The sequence below is a fragment of the Alternaria ventricosa genome (assembly GCF_023758065.1).
Source record: "Alternaria ventricosa strain BMP 2768 chromosome Unknown scaffold_3, whole genome shotgun sequence".
Classification (NCBI taxonomy): Eukaryota; Fungi; Ascomycota; class Dothideomycetes; order Pleosporales; family Pleosporaceae; genus Alternaria; species Alternaria ventricosa.
This window is the reverse complement of record NW_026055683.1, coordinates 1,883,482-1,906,277: the sequence shown is the minus strand read 5'-3', so window position 1 is coordinate 1,906,277 and position 22,796 is coordinate 1,883,482. Positions and strand designations below refer to the sequence as shown.

The 22,796-nt window shown below is 52.6% G+C and overlaps 9 protein-coding genes across 9 annotated transcripts; 6 read left to right on the top strand and 3 right to left on the bottom strand.

Moving 5' to 3' along the window:
• Positions 1-227: 227 nt before the first annotated feature.
• J4E93_002588 (uncharacterized protein) lies at positions 228-1,313 on the top strand (the record flags this gene model as incomplete). The annotated part of the gene is made up of 2 exons (XM_049340530.1): positions 228-460; positions 518-1,313. 2 exons carry the CDS (start codon positions 228-230, stop codon positions 1,311-1,313), a joined length of 1,029 nt encoding a protein of 342 aa, XP_049202852.1.
• Positions 1,314-2,537: 1,224 nt separating this feature from the next.
• Positions 2,538-3,388, bottom strand: J4E93_002587 (uncharacterized protein; the record flags this gene model as incomplete). Its single annotated transcript, XM_049340529.1, has 2 exons — positions 2,538-3,175; positions 3,307-3,388. The coding sequence occupies 2 exons, from the start codon at positions 3,386-3,388 to the stop codon at positions 2,538-2,540; spliced, it is 720 nt and encodes a 239-aa protein (XP_049202851.1).
• Positions 3,389-3,915: 527 nt separating this feature from the next.
• J4E93_002586 (uncharacterized protein) lies at positions 3,916-5,669 on the top strand (the record flags this gene model as incomplete). The annotated part of the gene is made up of 5 exons (XM_049340528.1): positions 3,916-3,937; positions 3,991-3,996; positions 4,062-4,151; positions 4,201-4,485; positions 4,537-5,669. The coding sequence occupies 5 exons, from the start codon at positions 3,916-3,918 to the stop codon at positions 5,667-5,669; spliced, it is 1,536 nt and encodes a 511-aa protein (XP_049202850.1).
• Positions 5,670-6,381: 712 nt separating this feature from the next.
• J4E93_002585 (uncharacterized protein) lies at positions 6,382-7,217 on the top strand (the record flags this gene model as incomplete). The annotated part of the gene is made up of 2 exons (XM_049340527.1): positions 6,382-6,535; positions 6,934-7,217. The coding sequence occupies 2 exons, from the start codon at positions 6,382-6,384 to the stop codon at positions 7,215-7,217; spliced, it is 438 nt and encodes a 145-aa protein (XP_049202849.1).
• Positions 7,218-7,620: 403 nt separating this feature from the next.
• Positions 7,621-8,995, top strand: J4E93_002584 (uncharacterized protein; the record flags this gene model as incomplete). The annotated part of the gene is made up of 2 exons (XM_049340526.1): positions 7,621-7,624; positions 7,674-8,995. 2 exons carry the CDS (start codon positions 7,621-7,623, stop codon positions 8,993-8,995), a joined length of 1,326 nt encoding a protein of 441 aa, XP_049202848.1.
• A 4,184-nt stretch (positions 8,996-13,179) lies between these two features.
• J4E93_002583 (uncharacterized protein) lies at positions 13,180-14,136 on the bottom strand (the record flags this gene model as incomplete). The annotated part of the gene is made up of 3 exons (XM_049340525.1): positions 13,180-13,690; positions 13,740-13,842; positions 13,905-14,136. 3 exons carry the CDS (start codon positions 14,134-14,136, stop codon positions 13,180-13,182), a joined length of 846 nt encoding a protein of 281 aa, XP_049202847.1.
• Positions 14,137-14,315: 179 nt separating this feature from the next.
• J4E93_002582 (uncharacterized protein) lies at positions 14,316-15,011 on the top strand (the record flags this gene model as incomplete). The annotated part of the gene is made up of 1 exon (XM_049340524.1): positions 14,316-15,011. One exon carries the CDS (start codon positions 14,316-14,318, stop codon positions 15,009-15,011), a length of 696 nt encoding a protein of 231 aa, XP_049202846.1.
• Positions 15,012-18,134: 3,123 nt separating this feature from the next.
• J4E93_002581 (uncharacterized protein) lies at positions 18,135-19,315 on the bottom strand (the record flags this gene model as incomplete). The annotated part of the gene is made up of 3 exons (XM_049340523.1): positions 18,135-18,670; positions 18,723-19,043; positions 19,096-19,315. The coding sequence occupies 3 exons, from the start codon at positions 19,313-19,315 to the stop codon at positions 18,135-18,137; spliced, it is 1,077 nt and encodes a 358-aa protein (XP_049202845.1).
• Positions 19,316-20,742: 1,427 nt separating this feature from the next.
• Positions 20,743-22,648, top strand: J4E93_002580 (uncharacterized protein; the record flags this gene model as incomplete). The annotated part of the gene is made up of 6 exons (XM_049340522.1): positions 20,743-20,985; positions 21,036-21,141; positions 21,196-21,230; positions 21,283-21,353; positions 21,411-21,698; positions 21,751-22,648. The coding sequence occupies 6 exons, from the start codon at positions 20,743-20,745 to the stop codon at positions 22,646-22,648; spliced, it is 1,641 nt and encodes a 546-aa protein (XP_049202844.1).
• Positions 22,649-22,796: the final 148 nt, after the last annotated feature.

Below are 22,796 nucleotides of genomic sequence, written 5' to 3'. Positions count from 1 at the left end.
ACCATTTAGGGCATGGTGCCCGACGTCATCGCCATCGTGGGGCAGCGACATGTACCCCGCGACGGGTCATGGCGTAGATGCTATTGGAAGAAATTACTACTTCCTCCACTACAATTGCCATTTAGCCGCAGTACAGCCGTTATTGGGACTACATATCTCGAAGAGAGTGAGCTGTTCAAGATCTTCCAGGAACTCTCGTGCCATCAACTTGCGAAATCTCCATCAACATGTCCATCGGCGTAGCTATTATCGGAAGCGGCATCTTCGCCAAGGAAGAACACCTGCCTGCCATTCAAGACACTCCGTCATTGAGCCTAAAAGCAGTTTACTCGCGATCACAGAAATCGGCAAAAGCTCTGTCCGAGAAGCTGTCCGATGTCGAACTCTACAGCGACGACCAGGATGGCAAGAAGTTCGAAGACCTACTGAAGAGGGACGATGTAAAAGGCGTAGTCATTGCGTACGTATACTGCTAGCTAGAGTACAGAAAATGAGTTGCTAACATATCGCAACTCAGACTACCGATCCTTGCCCAACCTGACTACATCAAGAAAGCCCTCGCAGCTGGGAAACACGTCTTTGCTGAGAAGCCGATCGCAAAGGACCTAGCCACCGCACGCGAACTACTCGCATGGACACAAGACTCCTCCAACACCTCTGCAGTCTACACTGTAGCCGAAAACTTCCGCTTCATCGACTCCTACGTCTGGGGCTCTGAGCAGGTTGCTTCTCTGGGCCGCGTTCTTACCTTCCGTGTACGTGTTGCTGCCATGGTATCGGCAGGCAGCAAGTACTACGAGACGGAATGGCGCAAGAAGCCGGATCACCAGGGCGGTTTCGTGCTTGACGGTGGCGTGCACTTCGTAGCAGCGACACGTCTCCTGCTACAAGGTGGCGGCGCAAAGATCAAGAAGGTCAGCGCGTTCACGGCGCAGCTTCAGGAGCACCTCCCGCCTGTCGACACACTCAACGCCACTATGCAGCTGGACAACGACGCCTCTGGTACTCTGTCCATCTCCTTTGGTACCACCGACACCGGCTCTGAGTACCTTGTTGCGTGCGAGAAGGGCTCAGTACACGTCGCTCGCGGTAAGGTCACCATCACCAGGGATGGCAAAGACCCAGAGACGAAGGAGTTCCCGGATGAGGGCAACGGCGTGAACCAGGAGATCAAGGCTTGGGCAAAGAGTCTAGAGCAAGGAAAGAGAAACGAGATGCAGAGCCCTGAGGAGGCATTGAAGGATTTGGAGATCTTGGAGAGCTGTTTGAAGAGTGGCGAGCAGGGCGGCAAGCCGATTGATGTCAAGCAGTAGAGTATGTAGCGTTAGCAGTGTGCATATTTCGCAAAGAAATCCCAAAGTAAAGCTTCTCTGCAATTATCTTAAGTCCCTCACAAGTTGCTGTCTCTACAAGGCAAGTTATTCTTAGCTATCTTACACCTCTCTTTCTTTCTCTAGCTTTCGCGCAACGCAAATGTATGTAGATAATGCTAGATACCTTGTGTATAGGTAAAACATACAGGTCGAGTAAAAATTAGAACATAGTAAAAACAATGTTGCAAAAAAGAGCAAAAAAGCATCTTCTATCCGAAGATAGAAGACGACGTCTAACCGTTGCCGGTTTTTCGTTTCTGGACATTGTTGTCTGTTGTATCCTTCAAGGGTCCACATGTTCCTAAAGGCAGACTGGGGAATCGAACAAGGCGCCTTAGGTGAGTTGGGTCTGGAACGATTAACCATTCTGAAGCCGTTAATATTGTGGTTGCGGGCTCCTGTCTTTGGTCGTTCCTCTCGAACTTCAGCTAAGGCGGCTTGTTGATGGAAGATTGGGGATTTGAGTGCTATATATTGGGGGAGATGGTGTGGAGTGTGGGGTGAGACCAAACGTGAGGTGAAGGCGGAACTGGAGGCGAGTGCCTGGGTGCCTGGTGAGAGCGCTGCGTGCGCGGGCGTGCGCGTTTGCATTTTGGGTGTTTGTTGTGTGATGGCGGAGGGTCGGGGCGCCGGCGGGAAGCGAGAGTGATGGTGGTGAGAATGATGACGAGCCCGGAGGAGGCGTCCGCAGTGCTTGATGGCCGTTTTCCAGAGCGAAGGTCCATCGCTACTGAGAGGCGTCGAGCAGAGGTTGGAGGCTACGCCGGGTGTTCAAAAAGGCAATGGTAATGCGTAGCTACTGCGGAAGTACCAAACGTCAGCTATGCGCCCATTGACATGGAGGACCTCGCTTGTAGCGACACTTCGAGCTGTGATGTACTTCCATACTCGAGCCACAACTTGAAGACGACGGATTTGCATAATGAAGGAGCAGAATTAGATGACCAAGCGCATATGTACAATGATAATGGGGGTCAAGAGAAGAAGCGGAACGATGAGTGAGACAAGTATTCGGTGAAATGATGATAACACAGAGGAAGATCACCTGTGGGGCAATGGGAAAGAAAGATCATAGAATTTACCGAGAAAGAGAAATGAAATGTATCTTACACAACGCATTTCAGATGTCAGGTCTACGACATGCACTACTAGAAAGACATCCTCTCACTTATCGGTTTGTTTCTGCTGCTGCATTTCCTTCATCTTCCGCTGCGTCTCCAACTCAAACGCTTGCTTCTTCAATACATCAATCTTGTCGTCAATTACCGCGATCTGGGCCTCGACCCGGAGAAGCTTTTCCTGCATCATGTTCTCGTAGTCGTCGTCGGTCAAGACTTGCATAGGACTCCACTTGCTCTTTGCAATCTTTTGCATAAAGTTCTCCTTGGGCTTGGCTTCACCTCTCGCTCGTTCCTGGATTTCGCTGGAGTTTTTGGCGTCGAGGTAATTGTACCCATGTTGTCCTGCCCAGCCGAACAGAGTGAACATGATGGTACCAGGGATGACATTGCGAGGGCCGCGAAAGAGGAGGCCGAGGTTAAATCCAGTCAGTCCACCAGCAAGGGCTGACGCGCGAACCTTGTCAGACGTGGTTGGGTTAAGGTCGGTGCGAGGGTAGACGGGTGCCCCACGAGTGAGGTTCCACCAGTTGAGTAAGCCAGCATGATTGAGGACTGACGTGCGGATGCCCCAGAACGTGCTGCCAATGGCGAACCATTGCGCTCCTGAAACGATGGAGAAGAGAACTGGAGTTTGCGTGCGGATAGTACCGTAGAAGGCACCAATCACAGTACCAGGGACGGCTGGAACAGGTTAGGCAAGATATATGAGGTGAGAAAAGGCTGACAAGACGACGATTATGCAGAAGTGAATTCGAAGCGCACGACTACAATGAAGCGAAACTATGTGGAATGGTGAAAGATTATGGGCGTACCTGAGGCTCCGCCAATGTAGAGGGCTTGCCGGGCAACCTCCAGGGGCTGCGTGACCTGTTCGGGGTCATGTTTGGCTTTCATCGCTCTTTCATGGGGGCTGAAGGTGGTGGACCAGATTCGGGTAATGACAATGCAAGGTTCGCCGCCGTTGGAAAAGCAAAGGCGCTGACTAAGCGAGGCCCAACGAACGCACAGCCTGAGCTTAAGATTTCCGTTCGGGAAAGTCTCAAGAACTCACCCCACACACGCTTCAACCACAGACCCCGCAACCACCTGCAACCCAACTCGAGAGCAAGAAACCGCTCTCCAAACCCGAATCAGACAGCGCGCGGAACCTACTCGCGCACAGTCTGCCAAACCGCAATCATGGGTACGTAGACGTGGTGCGCACGCAAATTGCAGGCGTCACTCGAGCCGGCTTTTTTGCCCCGCTCTGTACCGCGCCCAAAACAAGAAGCCATGGCTGACGATGTGTTGTAGCGCCCAAGAAGAAGCAACAAACCATGGGCCTGGGAGAATTCCTGAATGACCAATGTACGCCCCGCCTACCTGCCCCCGAGCGCGCAGAAGACTGACATGTAGCAGCGCTAGGATCATGGGCCGACGAAATGGAGGACGCGCCAATGCCTGGTGAGTTACACGCATTCTACTTAGGGAGTGCCTTGATATACTAACGTCTGCAGGAGCCGGTAATACACCCCACCAACTGTCGCAGCGCGAACATACACACGACGGAAGACTGACACATTTTTAGGTGCCGGTAGAAGCTCTGGCTATGGCGGCGACAGACCTACCTTTGGCTCTGGTGGCGGCGGCTTCGCTTCTGACCGCGCTGGCAGCTTTGGTGAGGAGAGCATACTTAGACGCATTCGCATATACTAACAACTTCCCAGCCGACCGTGGATTCGCAACTCGCGAGGCGCTGCCCATGCCCTCCAAGCCCCCGTACACCGCCCACCTGGGCAACCTCTCCTTCGATGCCACCGAGGGCGACGTGACCGACTTCTTCGCCGACTGCGAGGTGACCAACGTGCGCATCGTCGAGGACAAACTGGACCGAAAGCCCAAGGGTTTCGGCTACGTCGAATTTGGCAGCGTTGATGGACTGAAGAAGGCGCTTGACCTGTCTGGCACATCTTTCCAGGGCAGGAATATCCGTGTCAGCGTTGCTGAACCCCGTACGTCATGTGTCTACAGGATGCACTTAAACAATTACTGACAAGTCACAGCCAAGGACCGCGAAGAAGCCCGTGTCATCACAGACTGGACCCGAAAGGGACCCCTCCCTGATCTACCCGGCCAGCGCAGCAGCTCCGGACGCGGCGGCTTCGGCTCGGGCCGTGACCGCGCTTTCGACGCAGGATCTGACGCCGGCAGCGAGCGAGGTGAGCGTCGCCGCCCACCTCCATTCGAGAGCGACGGAAAGCCACGCGACTTTGGCAACTGGGAGCGCCGAGGTCCCCTTTCTCCAGCCGCTGCACCTTCTCCCAGCGAAGGCGGCCGCACTCGAGGTGGCTTCGAAGGAGGTCCCCGCGAGGGCCGCCGACAGTCCCCCGCCTGGGGCGAGGGTCAAGGCACTGAGGGCTCTCGTGGGCCCCGCCGTGAGTTCCAGGAGCGACCGCAATTTGAGAGGCAGCCTACTGCGGCAGACAATGACAACCAGTGGCGATCCAAGATGCGCCCCGATGCGCCTATCAAGTCGCCTACATCCACACCCGACGCTAGCACGCCATCATCACCGGCACCGCAGGCCGCTGCACCCGCAGGCCGCCCTCGCTTGAACCTGGCCAAGCGAACAGTCTCCGAGGCTCAACCAGCTCAAGACGCGTCCACTCCTTCGGACAAGCCCAACCCATTCGGTGCCGCCCGCCCCATCGACACTGCTGCTCGTGAGAAAGAGATTGAGGAGAAGAGGCAACTTGCTTTGCGCCAGAAGAAGGAAGCTGATGACAAGGCGCGCGAGGAGAAGAAGGCCAAGGATGCCGCGGAGAAGCCAGCACCCAAGGACTCAGCACAGCCAACGCCGACAAAGAAGGAGGAGAATGGTAGCGAGGAGAAGCCCAAGTCCAACTTCGAGATCCTCCAACGGGTGGAAGAGGGTAACTCTGCTGGCCAGGATGAGGACGCCGAGGGAGAGATTGTACACGACAAGGACGTCAAGCCGCAAGAAGTCACTCGCGACCCACCGAAGGCTGAACAAGGCTCATGGAGGCGGAAGTCCAGCACAGCTGCGGCACCTGAAGGCACTACTACCGAGGCCATGGACGATGATGGCTGGAGCACTGTCACCAAGGCCACCAAGAACGTTAAGAACAACCGCCGAGGAGGCGGAGGTGCCCCGGCCCGCGCCATCGCGTCTTAGGTGGGCGTATCAATTTTGAGACTAGCCCCGATGCTGTATCTGGGATGAACGCAACGCATACTCGACGGCGTGGTGGCGTCCTTTGTGTTTCTGGGCTTTGCTGTTTATCACAGCTGTTTTTGTTCGGCGGTTTTCCCATATTGTTGCATCACTGCACAATCATCGTCCTTTCGACAGCCCTGTTCATCCGAGCGCGATTTGCAAGGCGTCCACGGCTGGACTTGGGACGTTTTACGAGCTTCTTTCTGCATGCCCCTTACGATGCCGTTCCTTGGCGCTGCTCGTTTCCAAAAGTATTGGTCGCCCTCCTAGACCTTCCACACCCGGTAAATATAGGATATGCCATATTTTCGATCATCTCCTCTCGCCATCAGTGTGTCTGTTGTTGTGGCCCAGCCAAGCTCTCTCTTTGATGGATCTGTATTAGGGAACTAGAGGATGGTATGCACTGGCATGTATTTAGCTGCAACAAGAATCTCGAAAGTATCTACACTCCAATGCTTGACGCACGTTTGCGATAATGCGGTTAATGACTGTGATGTGTATGTGAAGTTTGTATGAGGGTCTGACAGGGGTGGGTCGTTGTGAAGGGTTCAAGCATGCAGACCATGGTTCGATTTGGGACTATGAAATCTGTTCTTTGGTCGTCATCTTTCCCTGTCATCACTACAATTTTCGAGATTGGGAAACAAAACAAAACATCACCCACGTCATGCCTGGCACTATTGTCATTGAGAAGATTCAGGGCCATGGTGTTTCAGAAGAGATGCTCGCTCAAGCGGCTGAGCTCTTTTCCTCTGACTATGGAATCTGGGGTCCTCTTGCTGAAGAGAAAATGGGCACATTTGGTAACTTCTGCAAGGCGGGTATGTCCATGTTTTCCCCCTTTAATGAATGCAATGCTAATGCCCTTGTAGGACGCCCCGTGAAGATGTCCAAAACCCGGCTTCGTGAGCAGTCCCTTGCTCCGGGAACTGACAGCGTTCTGGTGCGCGCTACGGTCAACGGCAAACTTGTAGGACACGCCTTTGCAACTTTCTGGGACTATGAGGGTCGCAAAATCGGCTGGATCACCCAACTATGTGTTAGTCGCGATTTCAGGCGCAACGGGCTGGCAACAAAGGTTTGTCTTCACACGAAGTTTTGACCTCGGCCAGCATTCACTGAACCTCACAGATCTTATTACATTTGCGCGAAAACGAGCACGACAGCAGTTTCGGAGTTCTCTCTTCTCATCCTGCTACTATTCGCGCCACTCTTCGAGCCTTCGGAGATGGAATCGAAAAGCTGAATTTGAGCGGGATCAAGGATCTTGTACCCGCCGTTATGAAGTCCTCGCCAGTTCCTTATGTCAAGATGGCTAAACCTACGGGCTCCTTGTTTGATCAGGGTGATCAGACAGGTGCTGTTTGCTGCGCTGACACTGCATTCTGGGTTGATCACGCTGAGCCCCTGGCTGCGCTGGATGTCATCAAGGAGGACGGTATAAAGTGGCCGTTTGGAGACTTGCCTGACGGCTGCGAGTTCTTGGCTTTCGTCAGTAGGTAGTCTGTTCTATGATGCTGCAGTCTACACTGACACATGATACCGAAGACCTGATGGACGCCAGGGTGATGTAGGCTGCTGGGCTGTTGATGCAGTGGCATGTTGCTTCGATTGCACCCGTTGTAGCAGCCTAGGAGAAAGAATCCGCTAAAAATTTCTGGTCCTTTCCCTTGCATGTGGTGCAGCGATGCTAACGTCTAGTCGATCGCCGTTGACGTGCCGCGAACAGGGTTCACGACGCAGGATCCCGGTACGTGCGCCACAATACGTCAGATGTGCTCGGCCTGTGTCCAACTTCGATATCTTGCTTTGGCGGCGATCGCCTACGCTATCACTTTCCTTTTCGTGTTTTGCGATGCATATAGCGTTTCATTCCAATTAATTGAGCTAGGAAATCGACACGTCCATGGGTGTTGCCCCCATTCGTCATTATACAAACCAAGCGGAAGCGTACCATAGACACGACGCGCGTTGTTAGGGGTTTGGCACATATCATTCTTGGGCTCAAACAGAAAGGACATCTTCACATAATGGCGTCGAAGCCATCATCGCCGGGACCCAATGCGACACCTGCAACGCCAGCCAAGCAGGCACGATCCAGGAAGGCTGCTACTCCAAGCCAGACTGAACAGGGAAGAGCAGGGTCCGCAGGCGGAGTCGTGTTACCAAAAGAGCCCACTGCAAAGGCTTCAGCATCTTCAGCAAAGAAGGCTGCAGCAACAACAGCCACAGATGACGTTACTGCACCGGCAGCGAAGACACCGAAAAAGAAACCCAGGAAGCTGAATAAGGAGCCCATATCAACATCTACAGAGGCAGCAAAGCCTACGGTCACAAGTAAAACAACGGCAGATGTACCATCGCCCTCTGAACTCGAAGCGCTCAAGTCTCGTGTCAGAGGCTTGGAAGCCAAAGTAGAAGAGCTCTACAAAGCCGGTGCCATTCCCGACTCACGACCTGGCCGGTCCCCTCGCCGACGAGGAAAAGGGCGAAAAGCCTCATCTACAGCGCAGGTTCCCACGCTTAGTACTACAGCCAATGAAAGCGATTCTCGGGTCCAGGAAATCGCTGACGACGAAGAGGAGGAAGCAGACGAAGAACTCGTGCGTCTAGAGGGCGAGTTGGAAGTGGCACGGCAAGATCTAGAACACTTCAATCCTCGTAGCCAAGGAGCAAAAAGCCGCGGAACAGAATACATCGAGGAGATCGACAGGGACGTACCTGGAGCAAGAGCAGGTACAGAGAGACAAGTCACCCTATCAGGAAGCTACCGCATCCCCATCCCCGCCAACGTCAACCTGGAAGACGTCAAAACGATCAAATCAGGCGTCTCCGCTGCACAAAACGTAGCACGTTCTTTCCTCGAGCAACGACGCGCCGCCGCCGCCGTGCGCGCTTCCGAGAACAACGCCTCTTCACCACAACAGCAGTCTAGCAGCAGAACTACCAAAGTCCCCGCTTCTAAATCTTCCTCTGCAACCACGCCGAAGCCAAAGAGAAGCATGAGCTCGACGATGGAGGTTGCCGTTGATAATAGCGATGGGAAGCAGAGTTGGAGTGAATGGATTGGTGGATATAGTATGGCTATTACCAGGGCCGTTAGCAAGATTGAACACGAGGCTGCTGTTGAGGCGCAGAGGGGTGGTGGAAGTGCAGGTGCGAGTAGGCCTTCGGCAGGTGGAAGGAGGACGAGTGCGCCTACGTCTAAGAAAGCGGCGGGGAAGAGACCAGCTGCGAAGGCTACGTTGAGTGGAGAGCAGGTTCATGGATTGATGAGTTAGATGGTGGGGAAGAGATCTTGTACGATATAGAGTTTTGCCCATTAAGTGCGAGTGTTTGGGGTAGCATTGAAAAAGCATAAGTGTAGTCGGAAGCAATACCGCAAGCATGAAGATCTCGTTCGATACGAGCACGGTAACACTATGATACGGTACCTATTACCCTGGTTCCTCACAGCTTTACCAATCCTCCTATTCACTTCTGAGCCTCTCCCACCGCTTCTGCCGCTGCATGTCCTACATGTTCGTGCTCATTCTCATTCGGAGCGGGTGCAGCACCCTGATCACCATCATCCACATGCTCTCGTTGCGCATCCTCGGCCGGAGGAGCCCCTTTCCTCGGTGCTTGTATTGGTGGATCCTCTGCAGCTGCAGGATCAGCTGGAGGAAGATCTGTCGCTGGCGCAGCAGCAGCTTCTTCAGGCACCGGGTCTAAGGACACCTCTCTTTTTGCCTCGCCACCTGCGGCAGCAGATCTATGGGAAGTCGAGGAATGACTGCTGTGGCTCTTTGTGCTACTCCTTGATGAAGACGAAGAGGATGATCTAGAAGAGTGAGACCTGCCTGACTTCACGCTCTCTGCCCTTTCTTTCGTGACAGGCTTGCTTGCTTCGGGTGCGACTGCGACTGTGACGGTAACATTGCGTGGAAGCTCAGAACTGCTACTGCTATTTTGCGTGTTCTTCCTTGCTCCATACTCGGTGCCGGCATCCAGCCCGTGGAGAGCCATCCCAAACACTCCGCCCATTCTTCTTTGGGGCTTTTGGCTCTTCCAGCTAGCAGTTGTAATCGGTTTACCCTTCCCACCTGCGAGCCAGAAGAGCGTAGACGGAACACGCTGATGATCTCGTAGAGCGGAAGGTGAGCCGGCGCCGCCTCTAAAGCTGACTGTTGGAGGGAGTGTGACTGGTTGTATGGTGTGGCTCGCGGAGACGGCGGGAGTATCGGTAGAAGGGCCTGTGATGCGAGCAAAGATGGAGGCGAGACCGAACAACGGTAGATAAGAGAAGATCGAGCGTGGCTGCGGGTATGTAGCGGCAAAGCTTGCTGTGCGCGAGGATGAATTGGTAACGTCTCCGCCGCCAGATGTGGATCTGCCCGTTCGAGGAGTCTCTTGACTTCCATCGAGTCTCTTGATACCTTTCGGAAGGCGAGATGTACCATGTGCCCTCCTCAAAGCGCGTGCAACTTCGGCAATATTAGGGGTTCTCGCTGGTGGTAAGTGGTCATCGCTACCTGAGTCAGTGTTGAAACCATGACCAGGCCTGTGACAAGTAAGTAGCAGTTGCTTCACCGTCAGGCCATAGCTACGAGTATGGATGTTTTCTTCTCCTCCACTACCACCTCGCAATCTTGGCATTTCATCGTAAACAGGACCCTCTTGAAAATCCGGTAACTGGTCGTTTGGTCTAAGATAATCTTCTGACTCTCTACGTCTCGTGCGACGGCGACTATCAGCTGACCGTCTTGAAGCCCGCGATTGTCGCCCTGATTGCTCTGGGGAGCGTCTAGGATATACACTACTATGGTACAATTGTGCATCGATGTTGGCTTGCTGCTCAGGGCGCGGTCGTTCAACAACAACATGACCACCTGTTTCTAGATAGCCCTCAACGACGAGATTACTACGCGACGGCTGCGACGCCTGACGCTGCTCTGCGCTATTAGTGAAGGCGGCTGAAAATTTCTGGCCATAGAAGACTGTCTCGGAGAAGTCTGTAGTCGGATCCGAAGTTTTCTTGCGACGGGCAGCACGGGCGAAATCGATTAGCGGACTTGGAGCTCCGGCACGTATGGCATCCAAGTGCTGGGATACTTCGCTTTCGCGAACGTAAGGGTAGTCCTTTGAGTTGCGTAAGTAACGATGATAATGTAGTTTGGGACTGATTGGCCTCACTTCGTTGTGCTCGAGAGCGCTTTTCGATCGTTGGTGACTATCTTCACTCCTGGTAGTACCTCTCTGCTGCAGCGCCGGGTTAATAGCACCGGGTCGCGGCACAGGCAGTGCTGCTCTCCGCGGTGGGTTGCCTATCCTTTTCGCCGCGATTTCTGGAGGCACGATACGCGGACATTCTTCGGATGAAGGACTGTGCTGTGGACGAGAGCTTTGAACAGCTGGTTCCTCCTTGACCTTTAGACCCGGCTTCCGTCTGAAAGCTGACTTCATGTGGGAAAGTGCGCTTTGGGACCGACATTCACCGCATGGTTCGCTAGAGGGCGACTTCGGTGGTCGCATGCCGCAGAAATCGCAGCGCTGACGTTCCACACTGGGGAAGGAATGGTATTCACTCGCATCATATGGACAGGGTTGGCTGGTTTCAGACAGCGATGGTACCTGTAGTCGAATGACTGGAGGGGGTTGAGGAACCTGCTGATTAGCGCCAGCAACGCCTCGTTGTATTATGGCCTCTTCTCCGAGTTCCGTGCATGATCGTAGAGTGGAGCTGATATGCGGGCTTGATCTTCGTATGGGAAGGGCTGCCAGGATTGTATTGAAGCTGGAAGAAATACGTCGCTTGAGGGTCCTTGGTCGCTCGGGTGGAACTATCGGCGAGTCAGGTTCAGAAATGGGCTTCCCTGGGTTCGGCATTTTCGGTATATTGAGGCTATGGTTATGGGAGATTTGGATAGCGAAGCGCAGATTAAGAGCAAGCGAAGGTGTGATTTGAGAGCTTTCGTCACTTCTAAATGCTCGAACGTCAGAGATCGGTGGACTGTGAAAGTCTCAATCTGGATCGTATGTTGGGCGCCTTATGAATGGTAGAGCATTTGTTAATATTGACAGCAGCCATGACGTGGTGGAGTGAGGAACGTCTGCGAACGATCTATTGGTGAACACAGTGGCAAACGTGAACAGGAGGACAACGCCGGAATAACAGCAACCGTGGCCTATACAAAATGCATAGTCTCATATCTGCTGAGATCGTGGCCGTGAAATGCTCCAGCTTTGTACGCGAGGTTGTCATTGCTTCCGGCTGCGGCCAACGGCATACTGCCTACCCACAGTCTTTGACAACGCTCCCGGTCTTAGTACCTAGAGAGGCGTCCCTCTTCAGGCCAGTCGTACATGTCCCGTAGGTGGTTTCGATCAGATGCGCGTTCTTGCCTCCAGCCGTCGTCATCGTCGCTGTTGAAGTAGTCACAGTTGTAGTTGCGTGACGGGCCTGGGGAACAACCAGCGCACCTACCACGACGGTCGCCAACTTGATCTGTAAGAACTTCGCAGAGAATGCAGAGTACGTGAATTCGATTGCAGATTGTGAGTAGTGTTCCTGGGACGTACAGCGCATTGCTTACCCCGCATTCGAGACAAAATCTTGTGTGGGCCGAAATACCACTACGACACCATTTGCCTTTTCTCATATCGTCGGCAAAGGCTTTCCAGCGGTGAAAGCGAATGCAGCCTTTGCAAGTATATAGTTGTTTAGTCTTGGCCCAGGTAGTTCCTTCGGCGGCCAGAAACTCGGCATGCGTCGGTGTGGGTATGATTGATCTGAAATGGCGACTTGTGAAAGCCAAGTTGGCTTTGTTGTTCAGTTCAAGAAGACTGATTATTTCCAGATGAAGCTCGACGGGCAGGCGAAGGAGGGGCGGAGAAGACATGGCGTGCACACGCTGTGCGCGTCGAACGGGCTTTCGAAATCGCTTCGTCTAACACCAGCGCGTCAGTTGGTGTTATGTGAAGATCGGCGTCCAGCTTACGATTGATGCCTTCCAAGTGGTTGCGGATCTCTTCCCCGGCGCCCTTTGCTGCCTGTTGTGTGAAGTGTGCAGGACGCGAAGGATGAAAGCAAGTCGCAGTCTCTGCTTTTTGTCGAGAGGACGTGCAATGCACTCCTAGGTCATGAGAATTGCAAGAGTGAGCAGGCTGTGAGCACAATATACGCCTCTTGTGTAATGCCAAAGTCACACGGACCTCCAAGCCCGCGCATCCCTAGGTTCCTCAGGCACGACCAATGGTGGAGCCCATTGTCCGCGGCATTGTTGCCGTGTTCCGCCAGTTGCCTCCCTTGGTATGTTACACGACTTCAGGGTCCGGAAATTGCGATGGGGTGTTCTTTGCCCGTTTTTTTAGCCACACCGTATATGTGGCACATTATCGCCTCAGCATGGGCCTACTAGAATTCGGACTAGAGGGTCTCAATGGCTACAATAGATTCCCGGTGCGCCTCCCGATACTACTGCGACTATTCTTTCTTCAAATCGTTGAGAATCATGTAGCGCGACAGGGAAATCCAGCCCCAACGAAACCAGCGCATCTGGCTCTCGTGTGCCGTGGTCATGGCTTTCTGGGCAGTCCTGTAACCGACCGGTGAGCTGACGAACAGGAGTGGAGTCGGAAAGCCTCCGAGCTCTTTCTTGCGGAGAATTGCGCCAATAATTGTAGCTGGTGCGTCCAACAAGCTAAGATATTTACGGAATATGGAGGTGGTGGTGAGGGTGTACAGCTTGACAGGGCACTCCCACCCGCTGTGTCGGTGCATGAGCGCCTTCAAGAATGTATGCGCTCCGTCGTGGAGCGACTTGTGATTGGGATGGCCGGAGACGCCGTGTGCGTCAAAGGTGATTATAGTGTCGACGGTCGCCTGCGGTGCCTCCTTGGAAGAGATTGAGGTCATGTTCGGGGCGAAGGCGGTGGTGAGTAGGTTGGAGATTAGACGAGGGTGCCATGTTACTGTCATGGAATCTGGGAAGTTCCTGGTCCATAGTCAGTATGTTGCAGTCGGACGTGCATGGAAATGCGTACTTGTCTTCCACCACGAGAATGTCGTCCTTGCTTCCGATTCCCAGCTGCAGTCCACTCTTGACCAGCTCCTTCTTGCGGATTTCGCCAAGACCGTCGGCATCGCCTGTTGCACGAATGAGATGAGTGATTGCCTCTGAGAGCACTGGGGAGCTGTGAGGGCCATACCGCTACTGAGGCACAATATCTTGACGTGATTTCCGCGTTCCGGACGCGTCAATGCCAGTAAAGTCGGCGCAAAGAACATGGCCTCATCGTCAGGATGCGCGATCAGCAGTAGGATGCGTTTGTTTTGTAATGTGGGGAAAGACGCGCCGAGGGTGCTGGTGTACATCCAGAAAACAAAGATGAGGACAGGCACCGATGCCCACACAGTCCAATTCATGGTCAGCAAGCGCATACAAGTAGTATGTTCGATTTGGTGTTCGCTACTGTATTGCTGCTATGTACTTGCGTCAGGAGAGGTAGCGCGTGCGCATGAAGCCATCGAGGTTCTGGAACGAGCTTTGACCCACGTCATCTTCGAGATTCCTTAGAGCCGCACGCGACGTGTCTCGACCCTAACACCACACTCACCAAATGCACATCACCATGTCTTCCGGCAACAGGAAAGAGCGACGCGCCAAGGGGTCCAAGACAAGCGCAAATGGCAAGGGAAGCGGCTTCCAGCCCACCAACGAGATCGATGAAGATGGCGTCGAAATGATCCTCAAGCATCCCGACTTCTCCAAGCCAACGGGCAAGACACTTTTCGACTTGGCCGAAGAGAGGCAGCGAGAGCTAGACAAGATAAACGGCAGAACGCGAGTTGTCAAAGTACCAGTAGCATCTACACCCGCATTGCCCGACGATGTTCCTCCGATCGGCCCCCTCGGCGACTCCATCCTCTACTCCATCTCCATGGCAGTCCTCCACCTCACCCTCGACGTCCTCGTATACAGCCAATACCGGGAGGATATACTTTGGAATGAGATCTTGTGGCGCGCTTTTACAGCGTGGCCCATATTCATCCTAGCAGTCTACCTCACCCACGTCGACTTTTCGTACCGATTCCCCATACTCAGAGACGCTACGTTCTTTGGAGGCTCTGTCGTGGCGGGGTGCTATCTGATATACTCGGGCAACAAGCACGGCTACTTCTACGTCATGAAGTCAGCTCCTCCAGTTGGTACGCTCTGGATCTGGAGCGTTGTGGAAATGAGTCTGCCTTTTGCAGTCACAAGCGTGGCCGTTGTACTTGGATACATCTGGTGGAACGGGTTCGACTTTTTCTAGAGTAGTAGCAAGTATACTCTCCGGTTCAAGTCGCAAACAACGTTACTTGAGAACGAGGTCTTCAGCACGCATGCCTCTGGCGGACAATATAGGCAATCCCAATTCCATTGTCGGCACCCGGCTTTCTCGAGAACTGGGCCTCCTCTGCTTGAGGCAGCGAACTAGAGATACATTCATTTGCGGCCCCCACGTGAGAGTCTTGGAATTGCTCGGCCGCATAGCAAGCACAGTACGTCTTGCGTCATACAGTACGAGCCGTATCCGCTATCGCTTACGACTGGGTGTTTATACACGCATACCAGTGGCCAACAAAGCGGGATATTCAGAATACGTCAATGCTCTCCGACCAACTCAAGGTTCGAGTTATGACAGCGAATCATCAATATACCCATGTGCGTTCTCACGTAAGGCAGCTGAATACTGTTCAGCCGCAAATTGTCCACGTCACAAACCCCGCTTCTGTTTGACCTTGAGAGCTCAAAACTCAAGCTTGCCCTAACTACGCCATCACGAAAGACTACGAAAGTATAGTTCTCTGTGTCCTTCGAATCTTTATTGCCTCCCGAATGTCATCCGATCTTGGTCGCGGTGAACAGTGGTTTACCGGCGACCGGTCAACCCCACCGCCAGCTCGTATCCCGCAATTATCATCGGGGCTCCTTAGCATTGATCCTCCTCGTGCCAAAAGATCTTCTATCCCAATCACGCCTACCGTTGATCTCCAGCACATTCAACAATGGCGTCAAGCTTGTCGTGCAACACACGGCGCTTGCTGCAACGACGACTACTCCGACGCCTTGGCAAAGAGCATCGATCAGCTCATGCTGGTCGACGTGATTAGTGGCTCGCTTACCATTCTACCCACTTCGTCGCCAATCAAGTATGTCGCCCTTTCGTATGTGTGGGGCAATGCGCCGATGTTCAAGACGACGACGAACAACATCGAAACTTTGCTGCAGCGAGGAGCTTTGTACGAGCCATCGAACAATGTAGTGCTTCCTGACACAATTCGGGATGCCATTCATCTAGTCAAAGCTCTAGGCGAGAAGTACCTGTGGGTGGATTGTCTGTCCGTTGTTCAACATGCCGGTTCAGAGAAGATGGACATTACGTTGCGGGCTATGGCCCGTATCTACGCAAGCGCTGAGTTCACGATCGTTGCAGCGGGTGGCGAGGATGCAGGACACGGTCTGAGGGGTATTGGGGGTCCCTCGACGAACCGGACTCCTAATCCCAGTTCGTTTTCCCGCCGATGGAATGCGTATCCAAGAGATTCGAAATGGGCAACTAGGGGCTGGACGTTTCAAGAATCGCTGTTCTCGCGCCGTCTCCTTGTTTTCAGAAATACTGTGTCGTGGGTATGTGGACGCTGTGAATGGCGAGAGGGCGTTGACAAGATCACGTCCACGCAAGACAGCCACGATCGCGAAAGCAGCACGTCTTTGAGGATGGAAGACACTATATGGCCAGCAGAACGCCCACATCTCGGCGTCCCAATGGGCATGATGTCCTTGATTCCCAAGATACCGACCCTCGGTCGATGGGGAATGCTTGTGGAAAACTTCTCTTCGCGGGATCTCAAGTACGAGAAAGACGCTCGAGCAGCATTCGCGGGTGCTACTGATATCATGGACGCTACTTTCCCAAACGGTCTACTCCACGGCATACCGAAGTTCTTCTTCGATATCGCATTGCTTTGGCGACCTCGGAATTCCGCACGTAGACGTGAGGGCGAACCCAGTTGGTCGTGGACAGGCTGGAAGAACGGAACCATAAACTGCCTGTCTGCTTGGTATCCCTTTTATCCCAGGATCTTTCGTGATACCGGCCTTGACTTAGATTGGGTCGCTATTGCGACCTTGAAACCGGTGGCAGAGTATCGGTTGGCAAACGCGGTAGATGGAAGTAGTTCGCAGTTCAATGGTTTCTACCGATATCAAGCCCTTCGGGAAAACCCTGACGAGACACTTCCCACGGGATGGAGCCGAAATTACGACCCAAAAGGCGACTACTTCACGAACACTGCCTATCCGCAAAGTACTAGATATCCGTTCCCACTTCCTACCGTGGACCCAACCGAGCGAAGGCCACATGTTCCAATTTCTACTGTTCTTCGCTGCCGAGCTCCATGCATACACCTGACTTTTGGGCGTGCGATGGCTGGCGACAACAGACACCGTATGCTGCGCAACGATGAGCAGATGATCGGCAATATTACCATAACGTGCGAGACCTTGGATCATGAACCCGAAGATGGTAATGATTGTGAGCTTGTCGCTATCTCAGAAGCCGAAACCTCGCAACAAATGGGAGTAGAAAAGTATGGATGGCCTGACTTTGATTTCGAGGAGTACCAGAAGTATTTCAAAGGAGTATCTTTAAGGAGTGATAATCGGACAGCATCGTTCTACAATGTCATGTGGATTAAATGGGTTGGGAATGTCGCCGAAAGACGGGGATTAGGTGTTGTACTGAAAGATTCTTGGGATGCATTACAACCCGAGATCAAAGAGTTCAATTTGGGTTAACCCACATCATGATATCAAACAGGTACTATCTATTTGAGCTACTTCTCAATACTATCCAATGCTCCACAGTCCTTCCCGTTCATAACCCATTCCTTCCTCAGTCCTTCCACCAAAGTGCGAAGGACCAATGAAAAAGCCATCAAAAATTATGCCAGAGACCGCCCACAAAGAGCCATCAGACAAGACCAGTCCCGCAATGGTGCCATGCAGTTGATCTAAGCCGGTCTATGCGAATGTGTGTGCTCGCCGACCCCAGCTGATATGTATGAAGAACACAAATGGAAGCGATGCGAGCTTATATAGACAATGGGTTCAGAAGACAGACAGGTTTAGTGGGAAGGCAGCAAGAGTCAGGTCATATCACGTGAATGAGGATGCCTAATACGAGAGTAACAATGGCGACACTGATTCGATAGCGTGTCTTGAGTTGTAGGGCCGTTCAATAGTGTAGGCAGAAGCTGACATGCATGGGCACGTGATGGTAGCAGCCTACACGACAGGCTTTGTATTTCTCTTCATTGGTTGCGGTATGCTGCAGCGTCCCTTTTTGGGCAACTGTGACATCTACGCGTTCAAGACCTGCACATATCTCACGCTACTGTCCCTCCGCCAGCCTCAACGCTTCCATCCTACTCGTACTTTGTGGATCCAGATATGGCCGCTCCCCCAAGCTGACCACTCTATACCCCTTCCGTGGTCCTTGACCATCGGTATCGTACGTCGCTGTATGAAGTACGCTTCTGTTATCCCAGATCGCCACGTCATTTGGGTTCTGCCATCTATGTCTGATCTGCAGATCGTGGTTCTCAGTGATGAGCTGTAGGAACCAGGCTTTAGTACGCTCTGATTCCTCCGAACTCAACTCATTGATACGCTGGACGTGGTGACCAACGCTGTAGAGAGACTTCCATCCTGTGACGGGGTTCGTGCGGATGCAGGGGTGGATAGCGGTTAGAGAGTCGCCAGTGTTCTCCGGTGCACCTCGCGCAGCGGTGTAAACGGGGAAGTTGTTTTCTTTAGCCGCGCGGTTGAAGTCTGGTTGCGCGTACGTTGCGGTGAGAGATTCGAAGAACTTCTGATACGGTTTCGAAAGGCGGTCATAAAGGTCGTACCCTGATGCCCATAGAGTATCTAGAGTAATTTTAGCCTAGTCAACGGGAGTATGACTACTTCTCGCACTCACCTCCACCTGACTTTGGTAGTTGCGTCATTCTCAGGATTGCATAGTCGCTTGGTACCGGCTCGAAAGTGATATCACTGTGCCAGCCATGCTTACCAGTCTGTGAGCGCTCCTTGAAGAGTTGCTTCGCCAGATCTGAGCTGATGACACTGATCTCATTGTCGTTGCCTCCAAGACGGTTTCCCGCATTTCTAACGGGATGGATATGCAGCTTGGATGTTTCTGGTTTGCCAGAAAGCTCGCCGAGGCGCTGGGCCAGCTCTTTTTGAAGTCCATCATCCAAATCATCCTGCTTGCGGAAGTAGACAACACCGCGCTGAGAAACTTTCCGAATTGTTATTGTGGAGTCACTGGGAAAGCATTGCGTGTTGCTTACTTGTGATTGCCAGGTCGCGGATCAAATCGTCCGAGTTTGGCGCGCGCAACCATTCCTTCAGGTTCACATCTAAAAATTCGCGGCCGATGACGGGTGTAACGTCGAAAGACTCGAAGGCATCCAGAACGCCTTTGGTCTTTAGAGGCTCGCGAGGATATCCAGGCTGCGTCGTGATACCCTTGTCCTCAATGGTAGTGGTGGTTAAGGTGTTCGTAGCCATGATCAACGATGCTGATTTGCACTGCTACAGGGTATTTCGCATTCCGACAGAGCGATTTCACACTTATCTCTTACTCGCGTTCGCCACATCTACTATCCCTGAGCGCATTTGCATCAAAAGATTGATGAACAGTAGCTCGTTGGCTTGTGCATTGGCATCGTAGCATCATCGCATGGATACTATGGTGCAATCATTCTCGGCACACTTATGATAGTGGCGGTAGTCGCTTCCTGCAACCACAATCTTCCATGATGCGCAATATCGACGAGGTGTTGCGGGGTTGAGGCTACGACATGTGGGGGTGGAATGGCGTGCTGCTTGGCAGAGTCCCATTCACAGCTCGCAATGACATCGATCCGGAAATAACGCGTCGTGACCTTTCCGCGCATGCAACGGCGGATGTAGTGTTAGTATGGCAGAGAGATGCTTCGTCGTTCTTGCTTTCCTACCTGTAGGGTGGAGTGAGCACACTAGTCCTCGATTAGTTTGGACCGAACGCGACGCGACCGCGACTTCCCAGCCCCTTGCTCTTTCGAGCTGCATCATCCACCATAACATCGCTGGCATGTGCACAGGAACCTTCAACCGTCTCAATAAAGACATCGCTACACCTAGAAGGTACTCAGATTGCCAAGTGCAAAGTTCGCGTAGGCTATTCCTGCAGTGTCTGACAACATCTTCGCCATTTTCGCAACATACCTCGCTACGATGCACTGGCGATCAAAGACGGATCCTCTTCTCCAAAAACTGATATCGACCCTTGTAGATGACAATCGAGGTACTCTGACCGCGTTCATGCCAAGTCCACGGAGCTATGGGTAGGCTTGTCGGAACGAATTTGCCAGCATGCATGTCGTATCCTTCCGATGAACGGCTGCTGTATCGATGTTCAAAGACACCGACTGATCTACGACGACAGTGGGATATACGCTATCGTGCGGCTGAACTTTCCCATGCGGTCGATTCGTAGCTGCACTGTCTGCTTCCCACGCCAAATTGGGATCCACATGTGGCCGCAGAAGGCACCTCCTCGACTCAGATCGCAGGGTAACGACGGCATTCAAGTGTATCGTCAACTGACCTATCAGCATATCTCTGGCTGGATATGTATGCACTTTCAATGAAGCTCCTTGCATGCAATCATTGGTATCGAGTTTCTGTCGCATAAACGTCATTCCTTATCTATGGCTTTCGTAACCAAGTCTCTCGGCTTTCATAGCCTTGTCTAGACGGTAAGGTTCTTCATTTTAGCGCATGTTGTCACATGTACCTGGACTTGCATCATCTGTCAATACAGTTCCTAATCATGGACAAATCCGGTCCCTTATAACACTCCCTCGGTACATTCGATAATCAGTACCGACCGATTGGTCTAAGCCAGATCAAAAAGAATCACGAGAAGTCCGCTTTCATCCATCCTTGCAGATATGGCTGCATCTACACCAGTAGAAAAGCAGGCCCCCATCACCGAAACCGCTGACCCAAGGTCGTCAAACGGCTCGAATTCACCACCGCCACACCATGGCTCACACGAAGACAATCCCTTCAGCGACCCGGCAACGGCTCAGCGCTGGCGTCAAATATACGATGATGCGGAGTACGAAGGACGTCATCGGTTCGACCCGACGTATACATGGGAAGCTGAAGAAGAGAGGCGTCTAGTCAAGAAGGTGAGTAGATGAAGTCATGGCACTAATCAGGGCTGACTCTCTCGGTGTAGCTGGACTGGCGTATAGCTCTCTGGGCATGGATTATGTTCATATCGATGGAGTTGAATCGAAGGAACATCAATCGAGCGATCTCAGACAATCTGCTGAAAGACCTAGGTGTGTATTATCTAGATGAAGCATAACATATGGCAGATCACTGACTTGGAGCAGGCATGAACACAAACGACTATAATTATGGTCAGACTGTAAGCTTAATACAGTTCTTCACTCTCTGAACTCTCGTTGACGCAAAGCTAGATCTTTCTCGCTTCCTTCCTCTTTGCCGAACTTCCCAGTGGTCTGATTAGCAAGAAGCTTGGTGCGGACCGGTATGTTCATCTTGCTTAGCCATCGTCTTGTCAAGCTTCAAGCTAACTCCATGACAGATGGATCCCGACCATCATCTGCATATGGTCCATCGTGAGCGCCTCACAATGCGCCATGAAGACCAAAGCCCACTACTTCGCCATCAGGTGCATCCTTGGTCTACTCATGGGCGGCTTCATCCCAGACATCGTCCTCTGGTTGACATACTTTTACAAATCTAATGAACTTCCGCACCGGCTAGCGTGGTTCTGGACTGCGCTGAGTACTTGCAATATCGTCGGCTCGCTGCTTGCAGCGGGTATATTGCAGATGCGAGGTCTTCATGGGTGGGGAGGTTGGCAGTATCTGTAAGCTTCCAACGACCTGTATTTCAACTTACATGATCACTAACACAGACAGGTTTTTAATCGAAGGCATCATGACTCTAGCCATCGGCATCCTCTCCTTTGGTCTCATGCCCCCGGGCGCATGCCAAACGCAACACTGGTTCCGCGGCAAAAACGGCTGGTTCACCCCACACGAAGAGTACATCCTCGTAAACCGCATCCTCCGCGACGACCCCTCAAAAGGCGACATGAACAACCGACAAGCAGTCGGCCTCCCGCTCCTCTGGAAAGCAGCATGCGACTGGGAACAATGGCCCCTCTACATCATCGGCCTCACCGCTTACGTCCCACCTAACCCACCGCAAAACTACCTTTCGTATATCCTGCGCCAGCTCGGCTTCTCCGTCTTCGAAGCCAACCTGCTCGCCATACCCAGCCAGTTCCTCTACGCTGTCCAACTCCTTGCCGTCACCTGGCTATCTGAGAAGTTCAAAGAGCGCTCCATGATATCCAGTCTATCCAACATCTGGATCTTCCCCTGGCTCGTCGCTCTTGTCGTTCTGCCTGCGGACGCAAATCCCTGGGTCAGGTACGCGCTCCTCACAGGTTTACTGTCTTATCCGTACTGCCACGCCATCCTCGTGAGTTGGAATGCGAAGAACTCAAATTCCGTCCGTACACGCGCCGTGTCCGCAGCTTTCTACAACATGTTTGTGCAGTCTGGCAATATCATTGCTACTAACATTTACCGCGATGACGATCAACCGCTATACCGCAGGGGCAATAGGATATTGCTTGGTATCTGTGTGTACAATGTCTTCCTGTTCTATGCTGTAAAGGCATTCTACATTTGGAGAAATCGCGTAAGGGATGGGCAGTGGAAAGCTATGACCAAGGAAGAGCAGGAGGATTATGTTTTCAATACTAAGGATGAAGGGATGAAGAGGTTGGACTTCAGGTTTTCCCACTGATGAGAAGGCGTATGGATTGATGTTGTGGATCCACTCTACCAAACGAAAAGTAATCGCGTACGGAAATAATGGAACAGATATCGAATGAATTAGAAGTACACGTTACTCCTACGTATCTTTCATTTAATTGTTCCATGCTTTAGTCGGC